This window comes from Sorex fumeus, unplaced genomic scaffold (assembly GCF_029834395.1).
Source record: "Sorex fumeus unplaced genomic scaffold, SorFum_2.1 ptg000051l, whole genome shotgun sequence".
In the NCBI taxonomy this organism is placed as follows: domain Eukaryota; kingdom Metazoa; phylum Chordata; class Mammalia; order Eulipotyphla; family Soricidae; genus Sorex; species Sorex fumeus.
In genome coordinates this window covers 33,809,263-33,837,259 of record NW_026606108.1, presented here as the reverse complement: position 1 = coordinate 33,837,259, position 27,997 = coordinate 33,809,263, and the positions used below count along the sequence as shown (strand labels likewise).

Below are 27,997 nucleotides of genomic sequence, written 5' to 3'. Positions count from 1 at the left end.
TGGATCCGGCTGCCGCTCCCGGGTAAAGAAGCGAGGCGTGACCTATCCTGAGGAATAAAGCGTCCCGCAGCGACAACCCCTCCCCCACCCCCGGACTGAGCGCCCCCGCCAGACGCGCACCCCGCGGCGGCCCCGGCGCTCTGGGAGCAGCCGCCTTCGCCTCAGCGGGCGCCGCGGGCGCCGCGCGCTCCGCGACCTCGGCCTCCCTTCCCCCTCGCGGCCCGCCCTCGCGGACGACCACGCCCGACAGGCTCCGGGGCCGCGCTGCGCCTGCGCCCGGGCGCCGCCTCCCGCCGCTGGGATCAGGCCGGCGTCGGCTCTGCAGTTGCGCAGCTCGCGCCGGCGCCTGCCGAGCCCTCCGCGCCCCGCCGCCTCCTGACGCCGGGCGTGACGTCACCACGCCGACGGCCGCCATTACAGAGAGCCGAGCTCTGAGGCTAAGAGCGAGCGGGGAAGGAGGGCAGTGGCCGGCGGCCGAGCCTTGCGAGGAGCAGCCGCCTGCCGTCAACACCGAGGGACCATCCCACCCCACCGCCACCACACACGAACACACACCCAGGAGCCGGCGGCGGCGTGTGCGTGTGGCCCGGGTGCGGGCGGCGGCGCGGGAGTAGCGCGGAGCGGCAGCCGGTTGGGGCGGGTGGCATCATGGACGAGAAGGTGTTCACCAAGGAGCTCGACCAGTGGATCGAGCAGCTGAACGAGTGCAAGCAGCTGTCCGAGTCCCAGGTCAAGAGCCTCTGCGAAAAGGTGAGCCGTGGGCGCCGCCGCGGCCCGAGCCCGCCGCGGGATGGGGCGGCTGTGGGGAGGGAGGGTGCAACATGGCGGAGGCCGCCGGCCCGGGCTCCCCGCGAGCCGCCCTGACCGGCGCCCGGCGCCCGGCGGCGGCTCCCGGGCGACCCGGCGCCCCCTGGCCTCGGCCGCTGGGATTGGCCGCGGCCGTCACCGCCGCCTAAAATGGCGCCGTTTCCCCGACTCCCGGGCCGCGGAGCGGAGTGTGGCGGGGTCCGGGCCGCCGTGGGGGCTGGCGGCGGCGGGACCCGGCTCCGGCCGGCCGCCGCGGGGTCCGGGACGCGGCGGCGAGGCGGGGCCGAGGCGGCTCGCCGGCCCCGGGGTTCCGGTGCTGGGGTCCGCGCCCGCCCCGGAGGGTCCCCCCGAGGCGGCCCGCGTAGGCCGGATCCCGGGTCCCAAGGAAAGGTCACCCGGCCCCAGCGCTGTTCCGGGGGGAGGGGAAAGGGGTTGTTCGGAAGTCTTCTCGAGACCTGTTTAAAAGGTGGGCTCTACTTATTATTGTTTCTTAAAGCGTATCTCTCAACCTCAATTCGTAAGGAGGTTATCGTGTGAGTTTGGAAGTATAACTTAATTTTCGTAGTTGGAAGAAACGAGGAATTTGGTGAGTCATACGACAAAAGGAGCTTTCGGATTGGAAATCAAGTGTCAGTTTGTGATTTACAGGCTGACTCAAAATGGATAGTGTGAAACCCTTCTCCAAGTTTAACATACTTGGCATTTTGCCCTTTTCGTTATAAAAAGAGCGACATAAACTGTTCGGACCAGCAAGTTTTGTGCCTTAGCTCTTTGTTGGAAGAGCCGCCTGGGGTTTTGTGACTGAGTAGTCGTAGGAACTGTTGATCGAGCGCTTTCTATACTTAAGATAACTTGCTTAGCGTTTAAGTTATTTCTATCACAGATGTGGAACGTGGAATGTTTCAGGTGATCTACTGCTTACGCTAAACTTTATATTTTATTACCCGTTTCCCTAGGGGCCCGGAAAACTGGTGGCCAATTTGAGATACTAGCTGTTTTGTGTTGTCTCATAATAACTACAGTTTTCAAAGTACAGAAAATACTGGTCTCCGTTATGCATTCCTCCCCTTTTCAAAATTAAGTTTGCAGTATTTCATTTTACTACAGAATTGTAGAGTCTCGCATTCGCGTTTAGTAAAACCAAGAGTTATTAGAAGTATTAATCATAGTCGTTTGTGGTTTGATGTGAAAATGCAGGTCCATGAGTTTGCTGTATGTGCGTCTCAGACTTTGTCAGAAACTGTGCTGTGATATTCGCAATTTAAGGGAGATAAATTTAGATTGACTTTTGTCCTGAACAAAAACTTACTAGTTGGTGTGGAACTGAATGTAATGGTAGTGATACGTTGAGTCCTTTTAAATTCTCTCATCAAATGAGGCAGGTATTACTGTAAGGAATATTTTTAAAATCGGCTTTTAAAAGTTACTTAATGTGTCTTGTATAGTCTTTTAGGTACTCTTAAGTGATCACTAACTTTTCAGGTTCAGTATTCTGAAACACTGTGAGAGATGTGCCTAGATGACTTCTCATGTGGAAAACGTTGGAGGATTGGTGATGGCATCGGAAGACCCCTTGGAGCTAGACTGGACATTCAATCCATGTAATTGGCCTTTGGGGAACTGCTTAGTTAGGCCCACATTTTCCAGAGACTGTGCTGTGTGTGATTCATAGCTGCAATATGTTCCCCAAATTCTAATTTTCTGGGATTAAGCAATTTCATCTTAAATTAGTACTTGGTGTTTAAATATTGAACACTCACTGGATATCTAGGTAAAAGAGTAAGTTACCTAGAGAGGAATAGGAAATGAAAAATCATGTTCTTTCTCAAGGAGTCTAAATCTAATGGGAAATCATCAATAGTAGATGGACATGAAGGTAGAATGCTTGGTGGGGAGGCTAGAGAGTTTGCTATATCTGGTAAATTCTCACTGTTTTCCACAGCTTTATAAAACTTAAGGTGTAGTGCTATATTGAACAGGTTTTCAGATCTTCATATTTTATTTCCAAAATATGGGAAAGAAATTTGAAATTGTGGTTTCAAGAAGTAGATCCTTTGGGGGCTTACCATATAATATATGTGCTATTTTTATTTTATTTACTTTATGAAATCACTGTGAGATAGACCATTCATTACAAAGTTGTTCATGATTGGATTTCAGTCATACAGCATTCCAACACCCATTCCTCCACCAGTTTACATTTCCCAGCACTAGTGTAGTGTCCCCAGCTTCCCTCCTGTCGCCCCCAACTCCCCTCTCCACACCTGCCTGCCTCTGTGGCAGGTGCTTTTCTTCTCTCTCCTCCCCTCTCCTCTCCTCTCTCCCCCCACTCCTCTCTTCCTCTCCCTCACCCTCCCTCCTACATGATACTACGTAATATTTCAGCTACATTTGCTGAATTTGAAGTTCAACATTTAAGTATGGGGGATTAAGAGTCATAGCTTGGATTGTTTCCCGTTTTGTTTTTGGGCCGCACCCAGCAGTGCTCAGAGCTGACTCCTGGTTGGACTGGGGGACTGGGGATTGAGCCCAGTTTGGCCCCATGCAAGACAATGCACTACTTGCTGTACTATCATTGGAGTTTCTGAATTGGTTTTTTTGTTACTGTTGTTGTTGCACCTAGTGGTGCTCAGGGGTTGCTCCTGGCTCTGAACTCAGGAATCACTCCTCCTGGCTGTACTTGGGATTTGGAGCGCCACGTGCAAGAAAGATGCTCTACCCACTGTACTATTGCTTCAAGCCTTTTAAATAGCTTTATTCCTTTTTCTTTTTTTTTTTTTTTTTTGTTTAAAGAAATTTATTAACGGTACTTTTAGTAGTAATTTGTATTACAAGGTTTTATACTATAAAAAGCACTTTAAGTTAATGTGATCTGAATTAAGTATTTGAAGTTAAGTGATATAGAAGTATACCATAAGAAATCACTTTGGTTTTGAAACGTAGAGAGCATTATTAAGGCATTTTATCAGCAATTAACAGTGGTGTGTAGTCAAAATGTAGATAATTCAAGTATGTATTTATAGACAAGTGAATATAGTTTCTGTGTTATTAACTAGTTACATCCCTGCCCCCATCTCACCCAGGATGTGATTAAGGTTTATATCAAAGCTGGGTTGTTGTGTATACGGTATACCTTGTCATTTTGGGAATAATCATTTGTGGTTGTTGAAAAACTAGTCTAGGTGAATGCAGTGTTGTCCCAGCTACAGTTCTTTCACTATGTCTAATTTAGTATGTTTCCAACTACTGATTGGAAGAAATAAAACGCATCAACTGGCTTTTGCTTTAACTAGTATAACTTGTGTTATTTACTGAAGCAGTGGTTTAATTTAGGGACGATTTTTGACTTTGTGCTTTCAGGACTTAATAAACTTGTGAAGAATATTGCTTGATGGCCAGATTTCTTTCCCCCAAAAGGCATTCTTTACCTACAGCATTTCAATACCCATTCCTCCACCAGTTTACATTTCCCAGCACTAGTGTAGTGTCCCCAGGTTCCCTCCTGTCGCCCCCAACTCCCCCAATTCCGCCTGTGAAGTGGGCAATATGTTTATATCTCTTTATGTGTTTAATTTTAAAGGTTATTTGGCATATTTCCATAAAAGTAATTTGGATGTTGAGGACAAGTAGTTGGGGTTGGAGGAGTGGCCATGTTTTCAAATACACAGTTGTTTTAACAAGTTTATGGGACCTGTGTTATCTTTAGCAACATAAACAGTGGGCTTATGAAGAGAAGAGAATGATTTGACTAAACTTGGTAAATTGAGATAACCTAAGTTTTATGGATCTTCAGCCCATTCTTCTAGTCTTATTTCACAGCACCTTTCTTGAGGGAGTTTAAAGAAGATAGTGAATTTCAGCAAAGGTAATTGTAAAAAAATCTGTAAAATAAAGCATTGTTTTTATTCTGATTGCTTGAAAGCTTCCTATTTATGCCACACAATTTCTCAACACTTCCTCCTGGAGGAGGAAACAGTATTCAGTACCTGTGACTTGTATTTTTTTCTTTTTGGGTCACACCAGGCGATGCACAGGGGTTACTCCCGGCTCTGAGCTCAGGAATTACCCCCGGCGGTGCTCAGGGGACCATATGGGATGCTGGGAATCGAACCCGGGTCGGCCGCGTGCAAGGCAAATGCCCTACCCGCTGTGCTATTGCTCCATCCCCAGTACCTGTGACTTTAACATTTGCCCTTCAGATAATATTTGTCAAGAAATCTAAGGCATGTTTAATATATTCTCCAATAGATGATTTCTAAAATAATACAGCAAAGCATAACTTGACAATTATATTGTGACTTAAAACTCAAAAGGTTCTTTTCTGTTTTATCCTTGTAACTTCCAGTCAAGATTGCTTGTATTTATGTATTGCATGATCTGCTAAACATGAGGCAGTAATGCATTTGACTTTGGCTTTACCATTTACATATGCTCTACAATGTATGAAACCACCATTCAAGTGTGAGCCATTAGTAGTACAAGCCAGAAAGAGGAAACACTGGGACTGGAGCTGTAGTACAGCGGGTAGGCCATTTGCCTTGCATATAGCTGACCTGGGTTCAATCCCCTGTAATCACTGGGAGTCACTCCAAAAAAGCCCCCCCCAAAAAAAACCAAAGAGGAGACACTGAGAAAGTAAACACAAACCCCCATGCTTCCTTTGTTTTTGTCATTAGAGCTAAGAATTCCTGTCTGTAGGTAGATGTTGGAAATGTGGCCAAGGTAAGACGAACTGTGAAAAGAATAGTGAGTACTGGAGGAGTAAGTGTTGCTTTTGAATCACCAGTCTGTTCTCCTATTGACAGCAGCTGACACATTCCCTGTTTCATTGTAAGTCAAGTTTTTAAGTTGCCTGTGGAGCTGTCCTCTGTTTTATTTGTTTATTTTTGACTTTTTGGGTCACACTGAACAGTGCTCAGGGGTTCCTTCTGCCTCTGCACTCAGAAATCACTCCTGGTTGTGCTCAGGGGACTATATGGGATGCCAGGAACCGAACCCAGTTTGGCTGCGTGCAAGGCAAATGCCCTGCCCACTGTACTATCACTCCATCCCCTGTCCTTTGTTTTAATTGGAGGAGATAAACCAGGAAAACTTGGGGACTTTAGATTTAGATTGAGTTAATGGTAGAGAGGACTCATTTTTTGAGGATGCTAAGAAGAGGGAAAATTATGTGGTGAAGGAACTACTCACCCCTTTAAACTCAACCTTTTTTTTTTTTAATTCCCACTTTTTTCTTTACTAGCTTCTCATTGCCATCCTTTTGTGTTAAAGAAAAAACACTTCAGCCTTTACTCCTGCAGAAAATGAAATTTGAGTTTAAAACTGGGAAAGGCAGTATTTTGGGCCTTTCGATTTTTTTTTAAATAGCTTTTCTTTCAGCTTTTGTAAGTTATATAGGAGAATGAAGTAGACATCTAACTGTTAATAAACTGTTAGGGGATAGGACTTAAAAGAATAGTAAAGAATAATTTGGGACTACCTGCTTAATTTCACAATACAAAGTTACTACTTCTTTATGTATTGATGATATGGTTTGTAATAGACTGGCGGTGTCATGACAGATGTATCTAAATACCTAAATCTAGGTGTATTCTAAAATGTACATGGCCAGGGTCTGGAAAGATAGTAACAGGAGCTAAGGCATTGACATTTACTTTGCATGCAACAGACTCTGGTTTGATCCCTGAGCTATTGCCAGCTGTGACCCAAAAGGAAAAAAGTACATGTACCTGGCCAGATGATCAGTTACTCCTTGTTTGCTTCTTTTGCCTTAGTCATTTTGTTAATACCATAGTTAGAAATGTTTACTCCCCCCCTTTTTTTTGGTTTTTGGGCCACATCCAGCAGTACCCAAAGCTTAATCCGACTCTGGCTCAGGGATCACTCCTGGTGGTGTTGGGGGACCAGATAGGGTGCCAGGGATTGAACCTGGGCCTGCTGCATGCAAGACAAGCTACCTACCTGCTATATTGTTGTTCCAGCCCCAGAAATTTTGACCTTTTACTGACAGTGTGGCACGCCCCCCTCCCCATTTTCTTCCAGTGTATGCTTGCTCACACAAGCGCTCGCGCTCTCTCTCTCTCTCTCTCTCTCTCTCTCTCTCTCTCTCTCTCACACACACACACACACACACACATCCTAGTACCATACAGGGGGGCATATGGCTCCCAATTGAGAAATGCTATTCTAGAGTGTCTTTGGGGGTGACTGCCTGGCTTTAGGGTCATACACAAATTCACAAAAGGTTGTAGGGTATTAGTATTGTTTCACTATACTGTTGTTTGGGGGACTGGTCAATATAGTAATCCTCTATTTAGTATGCTTTGTAGAGGGCGGTGCACACCCAGTGGTGCTCAGCATCCTCCTGGTTGTTCTTAGGGGTTGGACCCAGGTCATCCATGTGCAAGAAAAATGCCCTACCTGCCCCCCACCTCTGCCTAGTGCACGCTTTTTTTTTCTTTTCTTTTTGGGTCACACTCGGCGATGCTCAGGGGTTACTCCTGGCTCTGCCCCTCAGGAATCACTTCTGGGGGTGCTTGGGGGACTATATGGGATGCTGGGAATTGAACCTGGGTCGGCCACATGCAAGACAAATGCCCTGCTCTGTGTGCTGTCGCTCCAGCCCCCCTAGTGTGCTTTTTGATTTTTGCTCAGATAGCAGAATTCAGAGTTACTTGAAGGTTGAAAAGACTAGAAGAATGCTTTAGTATGGAGTAGAATTTTAGTTTGGGGGCTATACCTGACTCTGCTTAAGGACTTTCTCCTGGCTCTGCACTCAGAGACAACAACTGGTGGGGCCCTGGGCACTCAGGTTAGCTGTATGCAAGGCAAGTGCCTTACCCTCTTTACTGTGTCTCCAGCCCAATTTTAGGGTTGTAAAGACCAGGCCAAGTCACCTTTTACAGATGAAGGAGAAAATGGTTCATGATGAATTTTTTCATATTATTTCCATTTAGATTACCATTTCTTCCCTTCATGAGTGATTAGAAATGTTTAATGCACTTGTAGGCCTGTCTGTTACATGTCAGACAGATACCAGTTTAGTTTTTGAGGGGCCATACCCAGTGATGATCAGGGGTTGCTCCTGGCTCTGCACTCAGGGATCACTCCTGTTGGTTCTTTGGGGACCATATGACATGCTGGGGATCAAATTCAGGTCAGCTACCCTACCTTCTGTACTATTTCTCCAGCCCCTCAGACCGATACCTTTAAACATTCATGGACCGTATAGATAGTGCAGAAGGTAAGGTGCCTGTTTTGCATGCTGAGGATTTCCTCAGTTTGATCCCAAACACCACATATCCATTGAGTACAGAGCCAGGAATAGACACTGAGCATTGCAGGGTGTTTCAAAGACACCTGCCCCCCCCCCATTTTTTTTTCTTTTTGGGCCATACCCGGTGATGCACGGGGCTACTCCTGGCTCTGCACTCAGGAATTATCCTGGCAGTGCTGGGGGACCATATGAGATGCTGGGAATCGAACCCGGGTTGGCCATGTGCAAGGCAAATGCCCTACCCGCTGTGCTCTCTCTCTAGCCCCCCCCCCAATCTTTTTTAAGCTCATTATTTGTTATAAACAAATAATGTTGATGGAAAACACCGAATAATACTTCTTTTAGTAGTTCAGAGTTCTCCTTCAATTACACCCTAAGCTTTAAAATCAAATCACAAATACTAGTTCATAGGACATTTTATGGAGGGTTGTAATAGTCTTGAAGTAACCATGCAGTTTAGTCAAAGAAGACTCAAGTATTTGATAAAACATTAGGGGCAGCATCTTTTGAATAAAATTAATGAAAGATGGAGCGATATCACAAGGGGTAGGGCGTTTGCCTTGCACGTGACTGACATGGCCGACCCAAGTTCGATTCCTCCGCCCCTCTTGGAGAGCCTAACAAGCTATCCCTGTCGTTCTGGATATGCCAAACACAGTAACAAGTCTCACACTGTTACTGGTGCCCGCTCGAGCAAATCGTGAACAACTGGAGGACAGTGACAGTGAGTAGTCTGTATTTATTCAATTTTTTTGCCTTTTTTTGGAAGGGTGGGTCACACCTGGCGATGCTCAGGGGTTACTTTGGACTCTGCACTCAGGAATTATTCCTGGTGGTGCTCAGGGGACCATATGGGATGCTGGGTAATGGACCCCAGGTCTGTTAAATGCAGGGCAAATGCCCTACCTGTTGTACTATCACCCCAGTTCTTATCAACCTTAATTTTTTATTTTGGTTTTTAATGAAAATTACAAAACCTACGGTTTGGGTTTTTTTCTTTTTTCTTCCCTCCTTTTTTTGGGTCACACCTGATGGGTGCTCTTCGAGCATTGTGCAAGGCATAGAACCAAGGACTTTTGCACTAGCCTTTTGAGTTTTGTGTCCCAAGGAAACATAAGTTCATATAAAGCTGTGTTGGACAAAATGGAATTCTCATGAAACTGAAAAAAATTACTTTTTTTTCTATGTGTGTGCCACACCCCGTGTGCTCTTGGGGTTACTCCTGGCACTATACTCAGGGCTCACTCCTGGTGTATACAGGGGACCAAATGGTATGCTGGAAATCTAACCCTGGTTAGCTGTGTGCAAGTCAAGCACCCTAGCCGCTGTACTCTTGCTCTGGCCTCCCCAAAAAGTTAGTCTTCTAAAATATAATTATGTACAAGTGTCTCTAATTCTGCTTAAATTTGTAAGTAAAATTGTACCTAAGGGTTGTGATGAACGTTGGATTTAAAAATAGATTTAGGGGGCTGGCGTGGTAGCATAGCGGGTAGGGCATTTGCCTTGCATGCGGTTGACCTGGGTTCGATTTCCAGCATCCTATATAGTCCCCCGAGCACTGCTACTAGTAATTCTTGAGTGCATGAGCCAGGAGTAACCCCTGTGCGTTGCTCGGTGTGACCCAAAAAGAAAAAAAAATAGATTTTATTGTTTGTCCTGGGGTCCATACTAGCAATGTGACTTCACATGTGTACTCTACCTCTTGAGCCATGTTCCCATGGGAAGGAATTGGGGAGGTACATCCTAAGGGCAAAGTACATTCAGTTCTCTTTTTTTCTTTTTAACTTATTTTTATTTAAACACCTTGATTTACAAAGTTGTTCATAATACAGTTGTAGAAGGCATTTAGTGTTCCAAGACCACCAGTGTGACTTTCCCTCCACCACTGTCTCCTGTTTCTCTCCCAACCCCAGTCTGCCCTCTTAGGCACATAACAAATTTACTTTATATTGCTTGCTACAACAAAACTTAAAGAAATAGTACATAGAATGATCAGAAAATAAATCAGTAAGAGCCAATTTGTGATTGCTATATGATTTCAACCTGTGTAAATAAGGAAATTGGAATCATTTAATACAGTATAATAAAAATGCCTGTTCTCATTTATATAAGTTTTCAACTCTGGAATCTAAAATATATTGCATTAAATTTTATTTTGTACTTGGATCTCATGTTAATTATGTCTTACCTGTCATTTATAAAATAAAAAATTTCTGTCCTAATATGTTTTGGAGTTTACATGAAATAGGTAAGGCCTAAACATATGTAAATCCTTCCCCCCCCACACACACACACTTTATTTAAACACTGGTTCACACAGTTGTTCAAACAGTTATTCATGATGGTTTGTTATAGGTATTCAATATTCTAACACCAGTCCTATCACACTCACCTTCCCTCCACATTGTCTCCAATTTTCTCAAGTGCCCCTCAGGCCTACTCCTGGAGTAGGCTCATAGTAATTCATGTTACATTGCTTGTTACCAATAAATTGCTAACAGAAATAGTATATTCAGTTCTTTATGGGTCCTCAAAGAATTTCTCTGGACGGTCTATATAAGAGACCTGGCCATAAATATGAAAGGAAAATATCTTATAGCAAGAATGGATACATTCTTCTATTTTGTTTTCAGGGTCACACCTGACAATATAGAGATACACCTATGTTCAAAGATCACTCCTGCAAGTATTGGATGGGGTTGCTATCTCTCTGACCCCTTCTTCCACTTACTACAGAAGTTGGGCATATATTCCAGTTCTATAGTATCTGTGAAACCAAACCAATATACTGTGAGCAATTGAAAATTTTATGAAAATTCAAATAATGTTTTTCTGTTCAGAACAGTATTATCAGGCAGTTTAATATGATCACTGTAAAAAAGTTTGGGATATTTGGTAGATTCTTTTGCTTCTGTGCATAATTCGGATAACAAGACTGTAGGAGTTAGTGACAGTAGAAATCATTATTTTTAAAAACTTGTAACTAGTTATGTTTCTTCATGTTTCTATTTGTTTCTTTCGAATTATGTTTCTTTGAAAGTCTGATTCTACCATTTACTTCGGATATTAAGCTAGGGAATGGAAGTTGTCTAGCCACCTTTGAAACTGATGCTTAATGAAGGTCTTGAAGCTCTAAAAGTGACTCATTAGAGGTCCTATGAGGTGAACCAAAAGGGCTAATTTGGGGATTCACCAGGCCTGACTACATGATACAGCACAATTTCACTCAGATCTCTTCTTCTGGGATCAGTATTCATGCGTGTAAGTTAATCTTTAATAAGGATACCTGCGATTTCTTTTTTTTTTCCTTGTGTGCCCCGGTGATGCACAGGAGTTACTCCTGGCTTTGCACTCAGGAATTACTCCTGGCAGTGCTCCGGGGACCATGTGGAATGCTGGGAATCGAACCTGGGTTGGCCTTGTGTAAGGCAAACGCCCTACCCGCTCCAGCCCTGCGACTTCTATTCTGAAGTATATTTTGGTGTGATAATATGATGCTGTTGAGACCGAAAACCTCAGAAGTTTATATAAAGCTGACCGTTTATAGGCTTGAATTTTTTGCTATTAAGCTGTATTTAATGGTTGGCTTGAATGCATCTGATACTTAATACTGTTCCCTTCAGAATATAATTAGAATTAATTTTCTGAAGTTTCATGGTAAGGGAACAAAGTGCTCTGGGTTTCCCTGTGTTTCATGTTACATATTCATTTGAATAGTGTTCTTTACATTTTGGAAGATAAAATTTGGTAGTATCAACATGGAAAAAACACTATATATATATACATATATATATATATATATATATATGGTGTGCCCCTTTAATACATTCTCAGTATTTAGGAAATATGCTTGCATATGTATTCACAGGGACAAAAACTAGGATGTATGTTGTAGTATGTGTATCACCTACGCCACCCCTCTAAGGAGTTCTGTTTCCACGCTGAAAAATGGACCAGGTCTAATATACATTATGCACTTAAGATTGTTGTTGAACAATATTTTCTACTTTTCTTTCCTGTCCGCCATACTTAGCATAGGGAAGGAGGGGAGATAATTCTGTAAGATTTAGGATATAAATATGCAATTTGTAAATAAAACGTTTTGAAGGAATGTGTGCATCATTCTAGTAGTGATTACTTCACCCGAGGGAAAGCCAGATCATGGAGAATTTTCTAAAGGGCCAGATAAGGTTCTGTTGTTTAGGTTTTTTCCTTTGAATTTTTTTCCATACTTGATAGTGCTCTGGGGTTACTTCTGGTTTATTATTAGGGGTCGCTCCTGGCAATACTTGGGGGACCATGTGGTAACAAGGATATAATAACTTCATGTTCCTGCATGCGAAGCATTTCCTCCAGCCCTTTGAAATATTTCTCTGCCCCAGAGAATATTTAGTTTTATCTGCTACTAAAAGTGGTGTTGTTATTTTTTGTTGTTTTACAAGAATATTTCTGAAAAATAGAGGCCAGAGTGATGGTACAGAATGTAAGTTGTTTGTTGCATGCATCCAAGCTGGGATTGTTTCTCAGCACCCCTTCTGTTCCCTCAGCTCCACTAAGAGTGATCTCCTAGCTCAAATAAGCCCAGAGGCACCACTAGGTGTGGCCCCAAAACAAGAGTATCCCTCAAAATAAACTTAGATGACCACCCTCTTTAAAGAGAAAAGTAGCAAGTAGCTTTTATGTTTAACTTCACAGTTTGAGTAGAGATTGTGAATAAATTATAAGTAACTTCAGGCATTGAGTCTTTTTAACCATGCATATTAAATTTGGAAGCAGGTGTTGTATTTTGAAGTTTGCCTTTTGATTTAATTAAATCTGATAACACTGTAGCAAAAGTTATGGTTTCACTCATTTTTTGAAATCTTCTAACTTGCAGTCAGGGGTCGGAGCACACCTGGGTATACTCATGTCTTCTGACTAAACTCAGGAATCATTCTTGAAGGGACTGAGGAGAACCCTCTGGGTTGCCAGGGCTCTAATCCAGGTTGGCCACATGCAAGGCAAGTGTCCTATGTAGTACTCTCTCTAGCCCCATAACTTGCACTTTTGATGTATCCTGGAACCTAGCCAATGAATAGCTATTCCATTTTACAGCTTTTTATAATGTAGATACACAATTGTTTAAAAAAAAAAAAACCTTAGAGTTAATGCCTGGCAAGCTCCCCTTGACATATTCGATATGCCAAACAGTAACAACAAAGTCTCCAATGGAGACGTTACTGGGCCCGCTCGAGCAAATCGATGATCAACGGGAGGGCCTTTACCTTTACCTTTACCTTAGAGTTAATGTCAGGTTTCATATGAAATATTTAGTGAACTTTTCAGCAATATTGGGAAGTTGGAATTATCCCAGCGAAATGGATTGTATATATTTTTTCGAAGTGAGGGCTTCCAGATCCCCAGCTGAGCTCTGGAGCCTGGGGACTGCTTCTTAGAATGGCAGTACAAGATTTGATGGTTAGGTATTTGGACCTAATGATACTAGGGACCACCAGGGCTATCCCCTGTTTATGAGGGGTTGGGAAGATATTTGGTTCTGCTTTTGCCCCTTCTGTGTATTTAAAATACACTTTTTTTTTTTAAGATAGTGGATGACAGGATTTCTGTTGATCAGTGTTCAAGGACTACTTCAGACTTGGGCTTAGGGTAGCTATTCTTAGCTGTGCTTGGGCACTATCCTGCCAGGGAAGGGACCTGGGCTCCTGCTTATAAATGCACTCTAGCCTGTCTCAACAACCAGCATTGAAAATTTTCTCTGAACTGATAAATGTTAGTTGCAAAGAATTAATTTCTTTCTGGTGTTCATTCTTAAACAGGCTCCACAAAATTTGAGACTTGTAAACACCAATTTTTCTCTGTACCTAAAAATCTACTTGTTGGGCCGGAGCGATAGCACAGCGGGTAGGGCGTTTGCCTTGCACTCGGCCGACCCGGGTTCAATCCCCGGCATCCCATATGGTCCCCTAAGCACCACCAGGAGTAATTCCCGAGTGCAAAGCCAGGAATAACCTCTGAGCATTGCTGGGTGTGACCTAAAAAGCAAAAATAAAAAAAATCTACTTATTGGATCTGGAGCAGCCAGATACTGCCAGGAGCAGCCCCAGACCTACTGTGCACTGCTTGGGAGGCCCACTCTGTCCCCAAAATAAGTGTACACTTGTCCAAAGGAGGGAAGAGAGTTCTTAAAGTTATTGGTACTAGATTTCATCCTTGAAGATTCTGATCTAACTGCGAAAGTAGTCTTGGATCTGAATTTGTTTGTTTTTGCCTATGGGCCACACCCTGTGGCTCAGGTGCTCTGTGCTGGGTGTCATTCGTGGATGGTACTTAGGGGACTGTTTTAGGCCAGGGGTCAAACCCAGGTCTGCTACATGCCAAGTGTGCACTCCTTTATATTGTGGTGGCTGGAGGTTCGAAACTTGGTTGTGTTGCGCAGTGCTTGTTTATAGTGTTACCTGCTCATTGGATACTGCACCCTTTGATATGGCACTGGGGGCGAGGGTCCCAAAAACCCTTTTTTTTTTTTGCTTTTTGGGTCACACCCAGTGATGCTCAGGGGTTAGTTACTCCTGGCTTTGCACTCAGGCATCACTCCTGGCAGTGCTGGGGGGGGGGGGAGGGGGACACCATATGGGATGCTTGGAATCAAACCCTGGTCCCTGCTTGCAAGACAAACGCCCTACCCGCTGTGCTATTGTTCAGCCCCCCTCCCCCCCCCCCAAAAAAAAACATTTAATTGTGCTGAGATTGCCCTCTGCATGTAGACTAGAACTGTAGATTGTCACTGTTTCGTTTTTGCAAGACAGAACCTATTTCATTCTTAGAGACCAACCTATTCTATAGCCTGTAAATGATTTTTTGACTCATGTAATTTTATTCATTATATACATTATATCCTTGCTCACAGCCAAACCTGACCTGGGCTCTATTCCTTCCCCCCTCTCCTACTGAGAGTATCTCACCCGGGGCAAAGCCTGGCAAGCTACCGTGATGTATTCCATGTGACAGAAACAGTAACAAGTTTCACAATTTGTTGTGAGACTTTACTGGTGCCCTCTCGAGCAAATCGATGAACAACTGGAGGATCAGTGCTATAGTGCTGCTATATCCTTATGGCGCAGAACATCCCCTAAGTGATTTTTGTTTTAATATGCTTTAGATTTCATACTATTGCTTTAAAGGCAGCTTTTGTCATCTTGGTTACACTTTAATTGGTGTGGTGAGCGGTGGCTCAGTAGGAACAATCCTTCATCTGCCTCCTTGTTACAAGTATGTTGGCTTTCTCTGATCCAGCTAATTGCCCCCCTGCCGTTGCAATTCCAGAAAGCCATTCCATAGTATTTGTAACACGTGCTCAATAAGTAACTACATGAAGCAGATACCTTTCATGATTGTTTTTGTTGTTGTTGTTGTTGTTGTTGTTTTTTAACCCATGGGTTATCTTCTCTAATAACCTTCCCAGATGCCTTCTTTCTAGACTTAAGCCTCTACCTAAATACTGTGGAGCATATTTTTAAACTATTACCATTCTTCATTTTCCAGAGAGCTTGGTATAATTTCTAGAACTGAACTGCTATTGTAATCTTGGAATGCAGCTACTTTCTGTAATATGCTTTAGCACTTTGTCCTTTGTGGGGTGGGGGGGTGTGGGGGTGTTCCACACCTAGTAGTGCTCCTGAGCTATTCCTGGCTGTGCTGGGGGTGACCCCTGGTGGTATTTAAGGGACATTTACATGCAAAACACATGGCTCTTTTATAATGATTGGTTGTCATCTGGTTCTGCTCCACTGCCTTCTGTTTTTGTGAGATTCTTTTCCTTTGTATTTTTTGATTCTCTGTGCCTGAGCTCTAACTTAGGACCTCACACATGCAAGACAAATAGTCATCCACTGAGCTACATCCTGGACCTGTTGTGTTATCTTAAAGTCCCTCCAGGGATTAATCTCTCTTCTTTTATGGTACTTAGCACAGTTTGATAAGTACTATGTTACTGACTTGTTTCTGGTATTCCCACCAGTGGTAGTGATCCATGTTGTTTAACAGTACCTTCCCCATCTCAGGTTCTGGTACTTATCATTTATAGATGAGCAAGTAAAGGCATTTCTGCTGAATGAAATGTTATGTTGCCCCTAAAAGGAATGTGAAGTTCTGATTTGTGGGGAAATGTATATGTTGACGTATCTAAAAGAAGCATTAAAACAGTGTATATTCAATAGACACAAATGTAAAAGTAAGTTTGTATATTTGGTTTGAAGACAGTAATACTAGAAAGCAGACAATTGTTGGTATGTGGAGAAAATTTTTGTTTTGGAGCAATAGTAGAGCCTTGCTTAGTGGACTCCTCAATAGGGATACCCCATGTAGTCCCCTGTGCATCCCCAGATGTGACCCCAAAACAACAACAAAAGAAACTTCTTACAGATGAATCCTGGAGTAACAGTGTTAAAGTTAGACCTCTTGAGTCTAAGAAAGTAGGACTGAATACTTGCCACATTTTATTCTTTTTTATATATAATTTTTAATTTATTGAATCACTGTGAGAACAGCCACAAAGCTTTTCAGTTTAAGTCTTGGTTGGTCATACAATGATCAAACATCCATCCCTTCAACAGTGCACAATTTCCACCACCAAGAACCCCAGGATACCCCCCTCCACCCCTCCCCTTGCTTGTGTGGCAGATTCCCACTTTACTCTCTATGTTATCACATTTAATATTACGACAAAAGACCCACCATTATTTTTTGGAATTTCCCCCAAGAATCAGACCTGCCAAAAAGACATCATTAGATAATTTGTTTTCTGTTGCTGATTATGAAGAGCATATGTGATTTTGGATTTCTGATATTTTAGTATTAAGTCTGGAGGGATTACTGCCAAAAGCTGCTGGGTTCTGAGATTGGCTTGTGTACCTCTAGGATCGTGGCCATTCGGGAGGGAGGAGGCGTTTGTGGGGGGCAACTTGGGGCCTCTTGGGTGGGGTCAGGGCCGGTTCCACCCCCCATCCCATGAGACCCCACGTGCCTCCTCACTGTCTTATACCTGGCTATCCATTAGGTTCTGAAAGATGGTGGAGGGATAAACATAGTTCCCCTCCCCGGGTGGCATGGCGCCATAGTTTAATGCACAGTCCAGATACATTTCTATTGGGCGTTATATTTTGCTCATATTTTCCCACCACCGTTCAAGCCTGTCTTCCAGGGACAGACGCTAGATCATTTGCTTTCCATTGCTCACTTTGCATATCAGGAAAGGTCATGCGAAGAATAGTTCTGGTGCCCACATACCCAGAGCCAGGCTTGTAGAAGCTCATGGTCGCCAGGATTCCATCTGAAGAAGGCGGGGAGACTGCACCCACCCCATCTGGTACCTCCCATTGATAACGGCCTGTATGGGGCCCGGAGAATTCTCCAGGTGTTGTGCCTGCCGGCTAGGTTTCTTCACTCCATTTTATTCTTATAAAACTGCTAATAATTTGACAACTGAGAAGCCACGCTGTTATTTACTCCAAGGAGCTCCTCCCTCTTTAATTTTCCCTAGGTATCTGTAGCAAAAGAACCAATTTAGAGAAGGTAGATATTCACTGAATCTTACCCTCTCTTATTTTAATGGTATTATAACTACCTCCCCTCCCACCCCCTTTTTGGGTCACAACCAGAAATGCTCAGAGGTTGTTTCTGGCTCTGCACTCGTGGGATGCCAGGGATTGAAACCAAGTGGACTCCTGCAAGGCAAATGCTCTACCTGCTGTACTATAGCTCCAGCTTCACAACCTGCAGTTTTCTTTCTTTCCTTTTCTTTTTTATTTTATTTGGGGGGGGGGTGGGCATCACACCAGCGATGCTCAGGGGTTACTCCTGGCTCTGCATTTGAAACTATTCCTGGTGGTGCAGGGGGACCATATGGGATGCTGGGGATTGAACTGAGGTCAGCCATGCGCAAGGCAAACTCTCCCTGCTGTCCTATTGCTCTGTCCCTCCACTACTTGCAATTTTATCTTACAGTGAATTTAATCCTTCACTATATGAAGTGTAAGTAAGTATATCTTTGTTAATGTTGTTTTATGCTAATATTTTAATGTATTGGTTTGTGTTTTTTTGTCCCCCTCTGATCCGTAGGCTAAAGAAATCCTGACAAAAGAATCCAATGTGCAAGAGGTTCGATGTCCAGTCACCGTCTGTGGAGATGTGCACGGGCAATTTCATGATCTCATGGAACTGTTTAGAATTGGTGGCAAATCACCAGATACAAATTACTTGTTTATGGGAGATTATGTTGACAGAGGATATTATTCAGTTGAAACAGTTACTCTACTTGTAGCTCTTAAGGTAATTTTGCTTATGCTTGGGTATTTTGAACTGGTAAAACAGTAGGTGCTCTTACATGTTTCTTCCCTGTGATTTGTTTTAGAATAAAATTCCACATTTTGGAATGCACCATTTGAAGTATAAGTATTAGGATAGTAGGTCACAGATAATCCCTTCCATCTGAGTCAGAGGATGCCACAAAATCAAAACAGAAAAGATTATTCTCAGCTATTGGCTTGTTTAGAATGCAGGGGACCCCCAAGTACGACTTCTAGCACTATATCCCCCACCTTTACAACCTGAGCTCATCTGGTGATGTCCCCCAATCCCTGAAAATAATGTGGAAAATCTTAGAGACTGGTTAAAAAGAAGCTTTAATAAGTTGATATGTGGGGAGAATATAATTCTAGCTATTTTTGAAATACTATAAAGGAATGAAACATGCCGGGATGTTTATACATAGTAATCCTGTAATTGTATTTAAGTAGAAAGTATGAGCTTTTAAGTGAAAACATAAATTTGTATTATTTTCTTTTACATCAGAAAAATAATCTATTCAGCAGTAAGTGAATATCTAAATTATGATTATCTCAGAATAGTTTGCTGCTATTGAACATGACATGATAATTGAGCTGCAGAGATAATTTTAGAAAGCAAGTTGCTTTATACCTGATGTAGCTTTGGAAAATGTACAAAGATATGAAGGTGAAACATAGAATAGCAGATAACTTTTAGAATGGCAGGCATCTTGCCTTTTCCTTAAAAGGAATTGTTTGACTTTAATTTGGAGGATAAATTTTGCAAAAGGATGTCAGAAATTTGATGAGCTGAATTTTAGGGAATTAATATAATGCACTTGTTTAAGAAACAGTCTAACTCGTTAAATACTGAAAACTATTTTTGAGTGGCATCATTCTTAATTATGGATTTGGAATAGGATTTGAATGTTTCTGTGTTAATTCTAAATACTATGAAAGCAAGTTTGCAAGCAAACATGTACCTAAAGTTCAGGGTGAATCCTAGTGCTCAGAGGAGGAATGAATATGCTACCTTTGCATATGTGTTTGAAGGTGTTATGGGCTGGACTGTGTCTGTCCCCTTTGTTTTTGTGTTGAATCCTAACTCCTTATATTTTGACAGTACCTTACTATTTGGAGATAGGACCTTTTAAGAGGCGATTGACATAAAACTAGGTCATGTGGGTGCACCCTGTAATAGTTTGATTTTGATGTCCTAATAAGACATTAGGACAGAGTCAGATACAGGGAAAAGAAGAGACATGGAAAAGATAGTCTCCCACTAGCATAGGCAGGAAGTGTTCAGGAGAAACCAACCCTGCTGATAACCTTGACTTTGGATTGCTAGGTTCTAGAACTGTGAGGAAATAATTTCCCATTATTTAAGCCACGCAATCTGTGATCCTTTGTTGTATATGGCAGCTCTAGCAAAACATGACAGGAGGAAGGAAACTTCAGTAAATAGTGCCAGAGCAATTGTATAACCACATCATCCTTCATACTCTACAGATGTTTTATATTTCATTCATAGGCCTAAATAACTAAGCTGACACTGTAGAAGAAAGTTGGAGAAAGTGTTGCGTTAGGCAAAGATTTCCTAGATAAATACTTACTGCATGATCCATGGCCGGGGGGGGGGGGGGGCAAAATTGAACTTAAAAAAAAAAATAAAAGCCTCAATAAGACAACTGATTTTAGAATGGATAAAATTGGGCCAGGAGGTTACGGCCAGTAGGGTGCTTACTTTGCTCACAGCTGACTTTGATTCGATCCCTGAGTACCACCAGGTGTGCCCCCCAAAATAAAATTTTTAAAAAACCCTGAAAATATTAAAAATGGACAAAATATTTGAATTGGTATTTTATCCAAGAATATATACATAAAAAGATGCTAAGTCATTATCAGGACAATGCAAATTAAAAGTCAGAACCATACCCAGTAGGATGACTTCAATTCATAGGTTAATAATACTGACTTCTTAGTGAGTTTGTAGACGGGGAAGCTCTCACATATCGCTGGCATAAAATATAAAATGGTTCATCACATTGTAAAATAGTTTGCAGTTTCTTAAACATATATCTGATCACCCAGCATTTATAAACTACTAATTACCCAGGAGAAATGAAAGCGTATGCTTTTTAAAAGCCTCCTACATAGCAACAGTAGTCATAATATCTCGAAACTGCGGAGTCCAAATGTTCATCATACTGGATTATTGTACTTTATTCCTATTGGTATAGAGAAGCAAAATGTGATAGAACCTCAGAATGCAATAAATTCTGAAGCAATAAAAAGAAAGAAAGCACTGATCATAGTAAGAGGAATGTCAAAAATACTACAAAAACCCAGGCAAAAAAAAGAGTTTGTTTTTGTTTTTAAACATAAGTTTCTGTTTATATGGAGTTTTCAGGAAAAAGAAACCCTGAATAGAAAAAGTACATCTTTGGTTCTAGGAAAGGAAGTTGACATCAAGTGCAACCTTGAGATCTTTTTGAAATGATGGAAAGATTCTATACATAATGATGATTGTTGCATAACAGTAAATTAACCCAGAATTGATTTAATTACTTACTACAAATATCATGTTTGGTATATAAAGAGGCAGTGATTATGCCTAATATAAAGTTGGTGGTAGCAGAGGCTTGAATTTAGTTGATAGGATTGTTAGAGAATCATAGGCAAATTATGTAGATGTGTAGTTTCACTTTTGTGTTATATGGGGTGTTTTTCTCTACAAAAAAACAAACTGTTTCCCTGTAGAATTAATTATTAAAGAAGTCAGGTGTTCATACTGTTCTTCATTGTTTCAGGTTCGTTACCGTGAACGCATTACTATTCTTCGAGGAAATCATGAGAGCAGACAGATCACACAAGTATATGGTTTCTATGATGAGTGCTTAAGGAAATATGGAAATGCAAATGTTTGGAAATACTTTACAGATCTTTTTGACTATCTTCCTCTCACTGCCTTGGTGGATGGACAGGTATGTATGTCTTAAAACTTACTGCTGGGACTAGAGTCACAGCACAGCGGGTAGGGCGTTTGCCTTGCACGTGTCCAACGCGAGTTTGATTCTCAGCATCCTATATGTTACCCCACACTGCCAGGAGTAGTTCCTGAGTGCAGAGCCAGTAGTAACCCTTGTGCATTGCTGGGTGTGACCCAAAAAGAAGAAAAAAAGAAACTTGCTGCTGGGGCTGTAGTGAAAACACAGCGGGTAGGGCATTTGCCTTGCACGCAGCTGACCCAGGTTCTATTCCCAGCATTCCATATGGTCCCCTGAGCACCGCCAGGGGTAATTCCTGAGTGCAGAGCCAGGAGTAACCCCTGTGCATCGCCGGGTGTGACCCAAAAAGAAAAAAAAAACTTACTGCTAATTTTTTCCAAGAATCAGCATTTTAATATTTAGTTGACTCATTGGGGGGTTACAAGGCTGTGCTTCATGTGCAGTGCTCAGAGGGGTTAAGGCCACTCCCTTGTGATATTTGGCTAACTAGTTTAGTGCTAGGGGCCACCATAGCCATCCTGGCGGTGCTTTGAGGGACTATCCAGTGCTTTGGATCAATTTAGCCTTGAACATGTGAGATATGCTCTCCAGCCTTGAGATCTCCCTAGTTTTGTAGGTTTTGGACTTATTCTTTTTTAAATCTTCACATTTCTTTGACTTTTTGGGTGTGTGTGTGTCTGTGTGGTGCTTGACCTGCTCAGGGGTTACTCCTGGTTCTGTACTCAGATCCCGGGTTAGTCATATATAAGGCTGACATGCCCACTGTACTATCTCTCAGGCCCCCTTCACAATTTTTTTTATTGAAGAGCCCTCTTTGACTCAGGCACTGAACTGCATGTTGGGATTAGAGGAATAAAAGGTGGAGCCTTTCTCTCAGATTGTTTGTGGTCACTTGTGGAAGATGTAAATATTTATTGGTCCAAGTAGAGGTGTACACAAAAGAAATTACAAGAAAATTGTATGAGAAAAGGTAGTAGTCAACAAAGAGGTCAGAGAAATAGTTTCTTGGATTACTGATTGACGTGTACTCAGTGCCTTAGAGTAGGCTAGAAGAATGTCTCCTTAGAGATAAATCTGGTTCTGGCAGAACACAGAAATATGAGTGAGGTTAAATGATAACAGGTGAGAGCCTAGCGACTAGTGAAGAGTGTTTAAAGTTTCTTTCAGGTGAGGTTAACATTATGAACTACTCTTTTCAGATCTTCTGTCTACATGGTGGCCTCTCACCATCTATAGATACACTGGATCACATCAGAGCACTTGATCGCCTACAAGAAGTTCCCCATGAGGTATTGACTTTCTTTTGGTAATAAAATCTTAAGAAAACTTAAGAGGGGAGAAATTTAATTTTAACTTAGTTTTTTATTTGTGTTCTCTTTAATCGCAAAACAACCGCATGGTCTAAGTACTCTCTGTCAATCCTCATTCTTCAGAAGAAGCTAACATTCAGAATTGAGGCTAAAGTGACAACAGCTATAGGACCGATTCATTACCTCTTTAATTACCAGACGATAGTGCTTATAATGTCATTTGCATAGCAGAGATGGGTTTATTCATTATGGCCTGAAGTTATTGGGACTCATTGATGTAGGCGGTGCTCAAAGACATTTGGAAGTTGTTTTCTTAGTTCTTTAGTATAGGTCGGTATTTGGATTTAACTGCAAAACCCTTTTACCATTTTCAATAAATTCCACTAAAAAAGTATTCCTTGTAACTTGCTGTTTCTGATAAATCATGTATTAACCAATTCTGCAAGTGTCAATTTATAACTAATTTGCTTTTCTAGGGTCCCATGTGTGACTTGCTGTGGTCAGATCCAGATGACCGTGGTGGTTGGGGTATATCTCCCCGGGGAGCTGGTTACACCTTTGGGCAAGATATTTCTGAGACATTCAATCATGCCAATGGCCTCACGTTGGTGTCTAGAGCCCACCAGCTGGTGATGGAGGTATGTTCACTTCTTTTTTTTCCCCCCCCTTGCTCTTTAAGGAAACTTGACAAAAGAAGCTTCTGGGCAATTTTTAATGAATTATATTTATGTATTCTTGGTGAGAATAGATGCACTCTGGAATTAAATTTTTTATCAGAATTAAATTCATAGTTAATGTATTTTCAGGAATTATTTTGGGGGGGTCCTCCCCAACCCCCAGCAGTGCTCAGGGCTTACTCCTGACTGACTTCTCTGCTCAGGGATCTTGATGGTGCGGAGGCCACCAAATGTGGTCCTTGGGGGCGGGGGGGGGGGATTTGGGTTGGCCTTCTTTAATTCAGGTAAGTGCTTTAACTTCCCTATATTATCACTCCACCCTTCGGGAATTTTAATGATTGGATAGTGCTTAAGGGGGTGTGTGTGTTTGGGGCGGGGGGGAGTTGTTTTGTTTTTCGAACCAACCCAGCAGTGTTCAGGGATCATTCCAACGGGGGCATAGAAGTGCCAGGCAGGAATCCAACCGGGCTTGGGGTGTTTTGGGTTTTTTTGTGTGTGTGGTTTCAGAAAGCAAACCAGGTGCTTTACAAATGCAGAGCCTATGCTTTACCCCTCATCTTTGCTAAAGATTTAAAGATAGGAAATTAAGATGTAAGGAGTAGTAATATTTTTTTAAGTTTTATTTACATACTTAACATGTTTATGGGGAGAGACTAGAAAGAAACAGTTGTATGCTAGGATTATCGGTGATGTAATAGAAACTAAAGAAAAGGGGCCTTCTGCTTAGCTTTAAACATTGAAAAGTTGAGGACTGGAGATAAAAGTACAGTGCATATGGCTAACCAGGGTTCGATACCCTGTAGCTATATGGTCCCTTGGGTGCTGCTAGATGGTAGAAAAATAGAAACATTGAATAGCATGCTTAGTACAAATACGTCTGATTGCTTACAATAAAATCTGCCTTGGGGCCAGAGCGATAGTACAGTGGGTAGGGTGTTTGCCTTGCACGCAGCCAATCAAGGTTCAATCCCTGGCATCCCATATGGTCCCCCAAGTACTTCTAGGAGTAATTCCTGAGTGCAGAGCCAGGAGTAACCCCTGAGCATCGCTGGGTGTGATCCAAAAAAAAGGAAAAAAATCTGCCTTTGCTAGGGGAAAGGATATAACTCATGGTAGAATGCATGCTTTGATGCATGAGGCATTAGGTTTGCTACTTGGCAAACTGCAACTCACTCTCTCTCTCTCTCTCTCTCTCTCTCTCTCTCTCTCTCTCTCTCAGATCAGATGGGGGAAAGTTTTTTGAACAGTATTTTAAAAGTAACTCATGCATTCAGATGATTTTGAAGAAATGAGACTAGACATCCTAGAGGCATCAAATGGCCAGTGGCAAATTAGGGACTCTATACCTATGACTGAGAGGGGATCTTAATAAGGTTTTGGTCTTTGAAAATGTGTCTGGCTCCACAAGGAATAGACATAAACTCATTCTTGGACTGTCTTAAGGTCAGTTCAGTAGGAGTGATTAGGGGCCAGAGATAGAATAACTGGTAGGGCATTTGTCTTTCAACTTGTACGTGGTCAGCCCTGGTTCAAGCCCTGGCATCCCATACAGTTCTACAAACCCACCGGGAGTGGTTCCTGAGGGCAGAACCAGGGGTTAACCCTGAGCATCACTGGGTATCTCCCCCCCCAATCACCTAAAAGAAAGAATAATCAGTATGAATTAAAGAAAACCAAATATATAAGAAGCAGTTTATCTTTTGTGTTAGACTTTCAGTTAATAACCTAGGTGAGCGTAGGTTTTTTATTTTTTTGCTTTTTGAGTCTCATCCAGCAATGCTCAGGAGTTAGTTACTCCTGGCTCTGCACTCAGGAATTACTCCTGGTGGTGCTCGCGGGACCATATGGGATGCTGTGGATCAAACCTGGATGCATGCAAAACAAACGCCATACCCACTGTTCTAGCCCACTCACTCAGTTTTTTTGTTTGTTTATATTTGTTCTGCGTTTTGGCCACACCTGGCAGTGCTCAAGGGTTGACTGGACTCTGTTCAGGGATCATACCTGGTGGGGTCATGGGGACCGTATAGAATGCCAGGATTGAACTCTTGTTGACTGTGTACAAGGCAGGAGTCCTATCCACTGTACTACCACTCTGACCCAAGATAGGTTTTTTTTTTTTCTTTTTTTTTTCTTTTTTTATTAGTGAAAAACCATTAGGCACAGTTATAGGCCCACAAATTCTGCGCTTGGGTTACAGTTATACAATGATCAAGTGCCCATCCCTCCACCATTGCCCGTCATCCATCCCCACGGGTCCCAGCACCCCCCCCACCCCCCCGTCCCATCCTGCCTCTGTGGCAGGGTATTCCCCCTTGTTCTCTCTCTCTTCTTTTGGGTACTGTGTTTTGCAAGAGAGGCATTGAGTGGCAATCATGTTTGGTCTATAGACTACTTTCAGCGTGATTCTCCCACCCTGGGAGGGTCCTCACAACACCCTTTATTTGGTGCTCTCTTCTCTATCTGAGCTTCCTTTTTTTTGTTGTTGTTTTTTTGGTAACTTTTTTGTAGTTGTTTTATTTATTTATTTTTCCAAGATAGTTTTTAAGTAGTACAGAGAATTATTAAATCATCAGCAATAGAGTATTAACCTTTATTGTCTCTTGGGGGCAGAGTGAGATAGATCTTCTCTTGACCATGAATAAACCCTTGTATGTATTAAGCAGTAAAATGGGCTTTTGTATTCTATTGTGGCTGCTCCTGGCTTTGTGTTTAGGTGGACCATGTGGTTCTGGGATGGAACCCAGGCTTTCTGCAAATGTTCACCTCCAGCCTGTTGAACTATCTCTCTGGTTTGGTTGGTTTTGTCTTGGGGCCATGTGGCATTGCTTGGGGAACATCTCTTGGGATTGGACCCTGCATGCAAGACAAGCATCATACCTGCTGTACTCTCTTTGTTCCTAAAATAATCTTTGTTTCCGTTTTAAACTCCTTCCTTGTAGGGATATAACTGGTGCCATGACCGGAACGTAGTAACAATTTTCAGTGCTCCAAACTATTGTTATCGTTGTGGTAACCAAGCTGCAATCATGGAACTTGATGATACTCTAAAATACTCTTTGTAAGTACTTTTACCTGTGTAGTTTGATTGCCATTTTCTGAATATATAGTTTTTACCTGGTGACTACGTTTGGGCTAATATTGAATGGGAAAAGGCTATATATAATTTTTGAAAATAATGTTCTTGACTGTTAGTACATTGATAATTTGAAATAAAATTCTTATTTTGCAGCTTGCAGTTTGATCCAGCTCCTCGCAGAGGCGAGCCACATGTTACTCGTCGTACCCCAGACTACTTCCTGTAATGAAATTTTAAACTTGTACAGTATTGCCATGAACCGTATATTGACCTAATGGAAATGGGAAGAGCAACAGTAACTCCAAAGTGTCAGAGAATAGTTAACATTCAAAAAACTTGTTTTCACACGGACCAAAAGATGTGCCATATAAAAATACAAAGCCTCTTGTCATCAACAGCCGTGACCACTTTAGAATGAACCAGTTCATTGCATGCTGAAGCGACATTGTTGGTCAAGAAACCAGTTTCTGGCATAGCGCTATTTGTAGTTACTTTTGCTTTCTCTGAGAGACTGCAGATAATAAGATGTAAACATTAACACCTCGTGAATACAATTTAACTTCCATTTAGCTATAGCTTTACTCAGCATGACTGTAGATAAGGATAGCAGCAAACAATCATTGGAGCTTAATGAACGTTTTTAAAAATAAGTACCAAGGCCTACCCTCTACTTGTGAGTTTTGAAATCGTTTTGTTTATTTTCAGGGATACCGTTTAATTTAATTGTATGATTTGTCTGCACTCGGTTTATTTCCCTTCTTAAATCTCAGCCTCATGTTGTTCTTTGTTATTGTCAGGACCTGGTGAGTTGAACAGAACTGTTTCCCTCCCCCTGCCCCCCACCCATAAGACGATGTTACTGCACAAGAGCACTGCAGTGTTTTTCATAATAAACTTGTGAACTAAGAACTGAGAAAGTCAAATTTCAATTGTATAAATGGGCAAGATGGTGCTGTTTATTTAAAAGATACATAAATTTTAGAACTTTTAGAATTCTAGGTAAAGAACAATAAAAATCAAGCCCACTACATAATCTCTCTGGTTACTTCTTGACATTACTTTGATGAATTTCAGGATTTAGTTTTTGTCTAGATGGTATAGTTTGTTAGATTGCCCTGTGTGCTTTTCAGGGGTTCTTCCTGCATATTAACATGTGTGCAAAAAGGAATTGTGTGTTACTTCAATAGGATCTGACTGTAAAATCACATAATTGAGATTTATGGTTTGGGGGTTTTGTTTTAATAAAGTAGCATGTTTTCTGGTAGAGCTTAATTGAATGTCTGCTTAGCAATCAGTGCGGTTTCTGGTTATAAATATGACATTGCTGTGTATGTTACATGGACTTTTTAAAGTGATTGACAGGTTGGCAAGTTCTTAGCACTTATTTGTACATTATTTGTCATGTGATCTTAGAGTTACATTTGTCTCAGATAAGATAATCTGTTAAGCATTATTGTGTATCAAGCTCCTTTTAAGTGATACCAGTTGAACCAAATAGAAAATTCTTGCTGGATCGTG

The 27,997-nt window shown here is 42.1% G+C and overlaps 2 protein-coding genes across 2 annotated transcripts in view; both read left to right on the top strand.

Annotated features, from left to right (window-relative positions):
- Nucleotides 1-614, top strand: part of CDKL3 (cyclin dependent kinase like 3) — a 121,777-nt gene extending 121,163 nt beyond the window's left edge. Inside the window, exon 13 of the mRNA XM_056124765.1 lies at nt 71-614. Coding sequence (XP_055980740.1) covers nt 71-614 — 544 coding nt within the window. The remainder of the gene's footprint in view (nt 1-70) is intronic.
- Nucleotides 429-27,997, top strand: PPP2CA (protein phosphatase 2 catalytic subunit alpha). The gene is made up of 7 exons (XM_056124520.1): nt 429-750; nt 18,200-18,409; nt 21,216-21,389; nt 22,613-22,702; nt 23,200-23,361; nt 26,343-26,461; nt 26,633-27,997. The coding sequence occupies exons 1-7, from the start codon at nt 649-651 to the stop codon at nt 26,703-26,705; spliced, it is 930 nt and encodes a 309-aa protein (XP_055980495.1). The 5' UTR covers nt 429-648; the 3' UTR covers nt 26,706-27,997.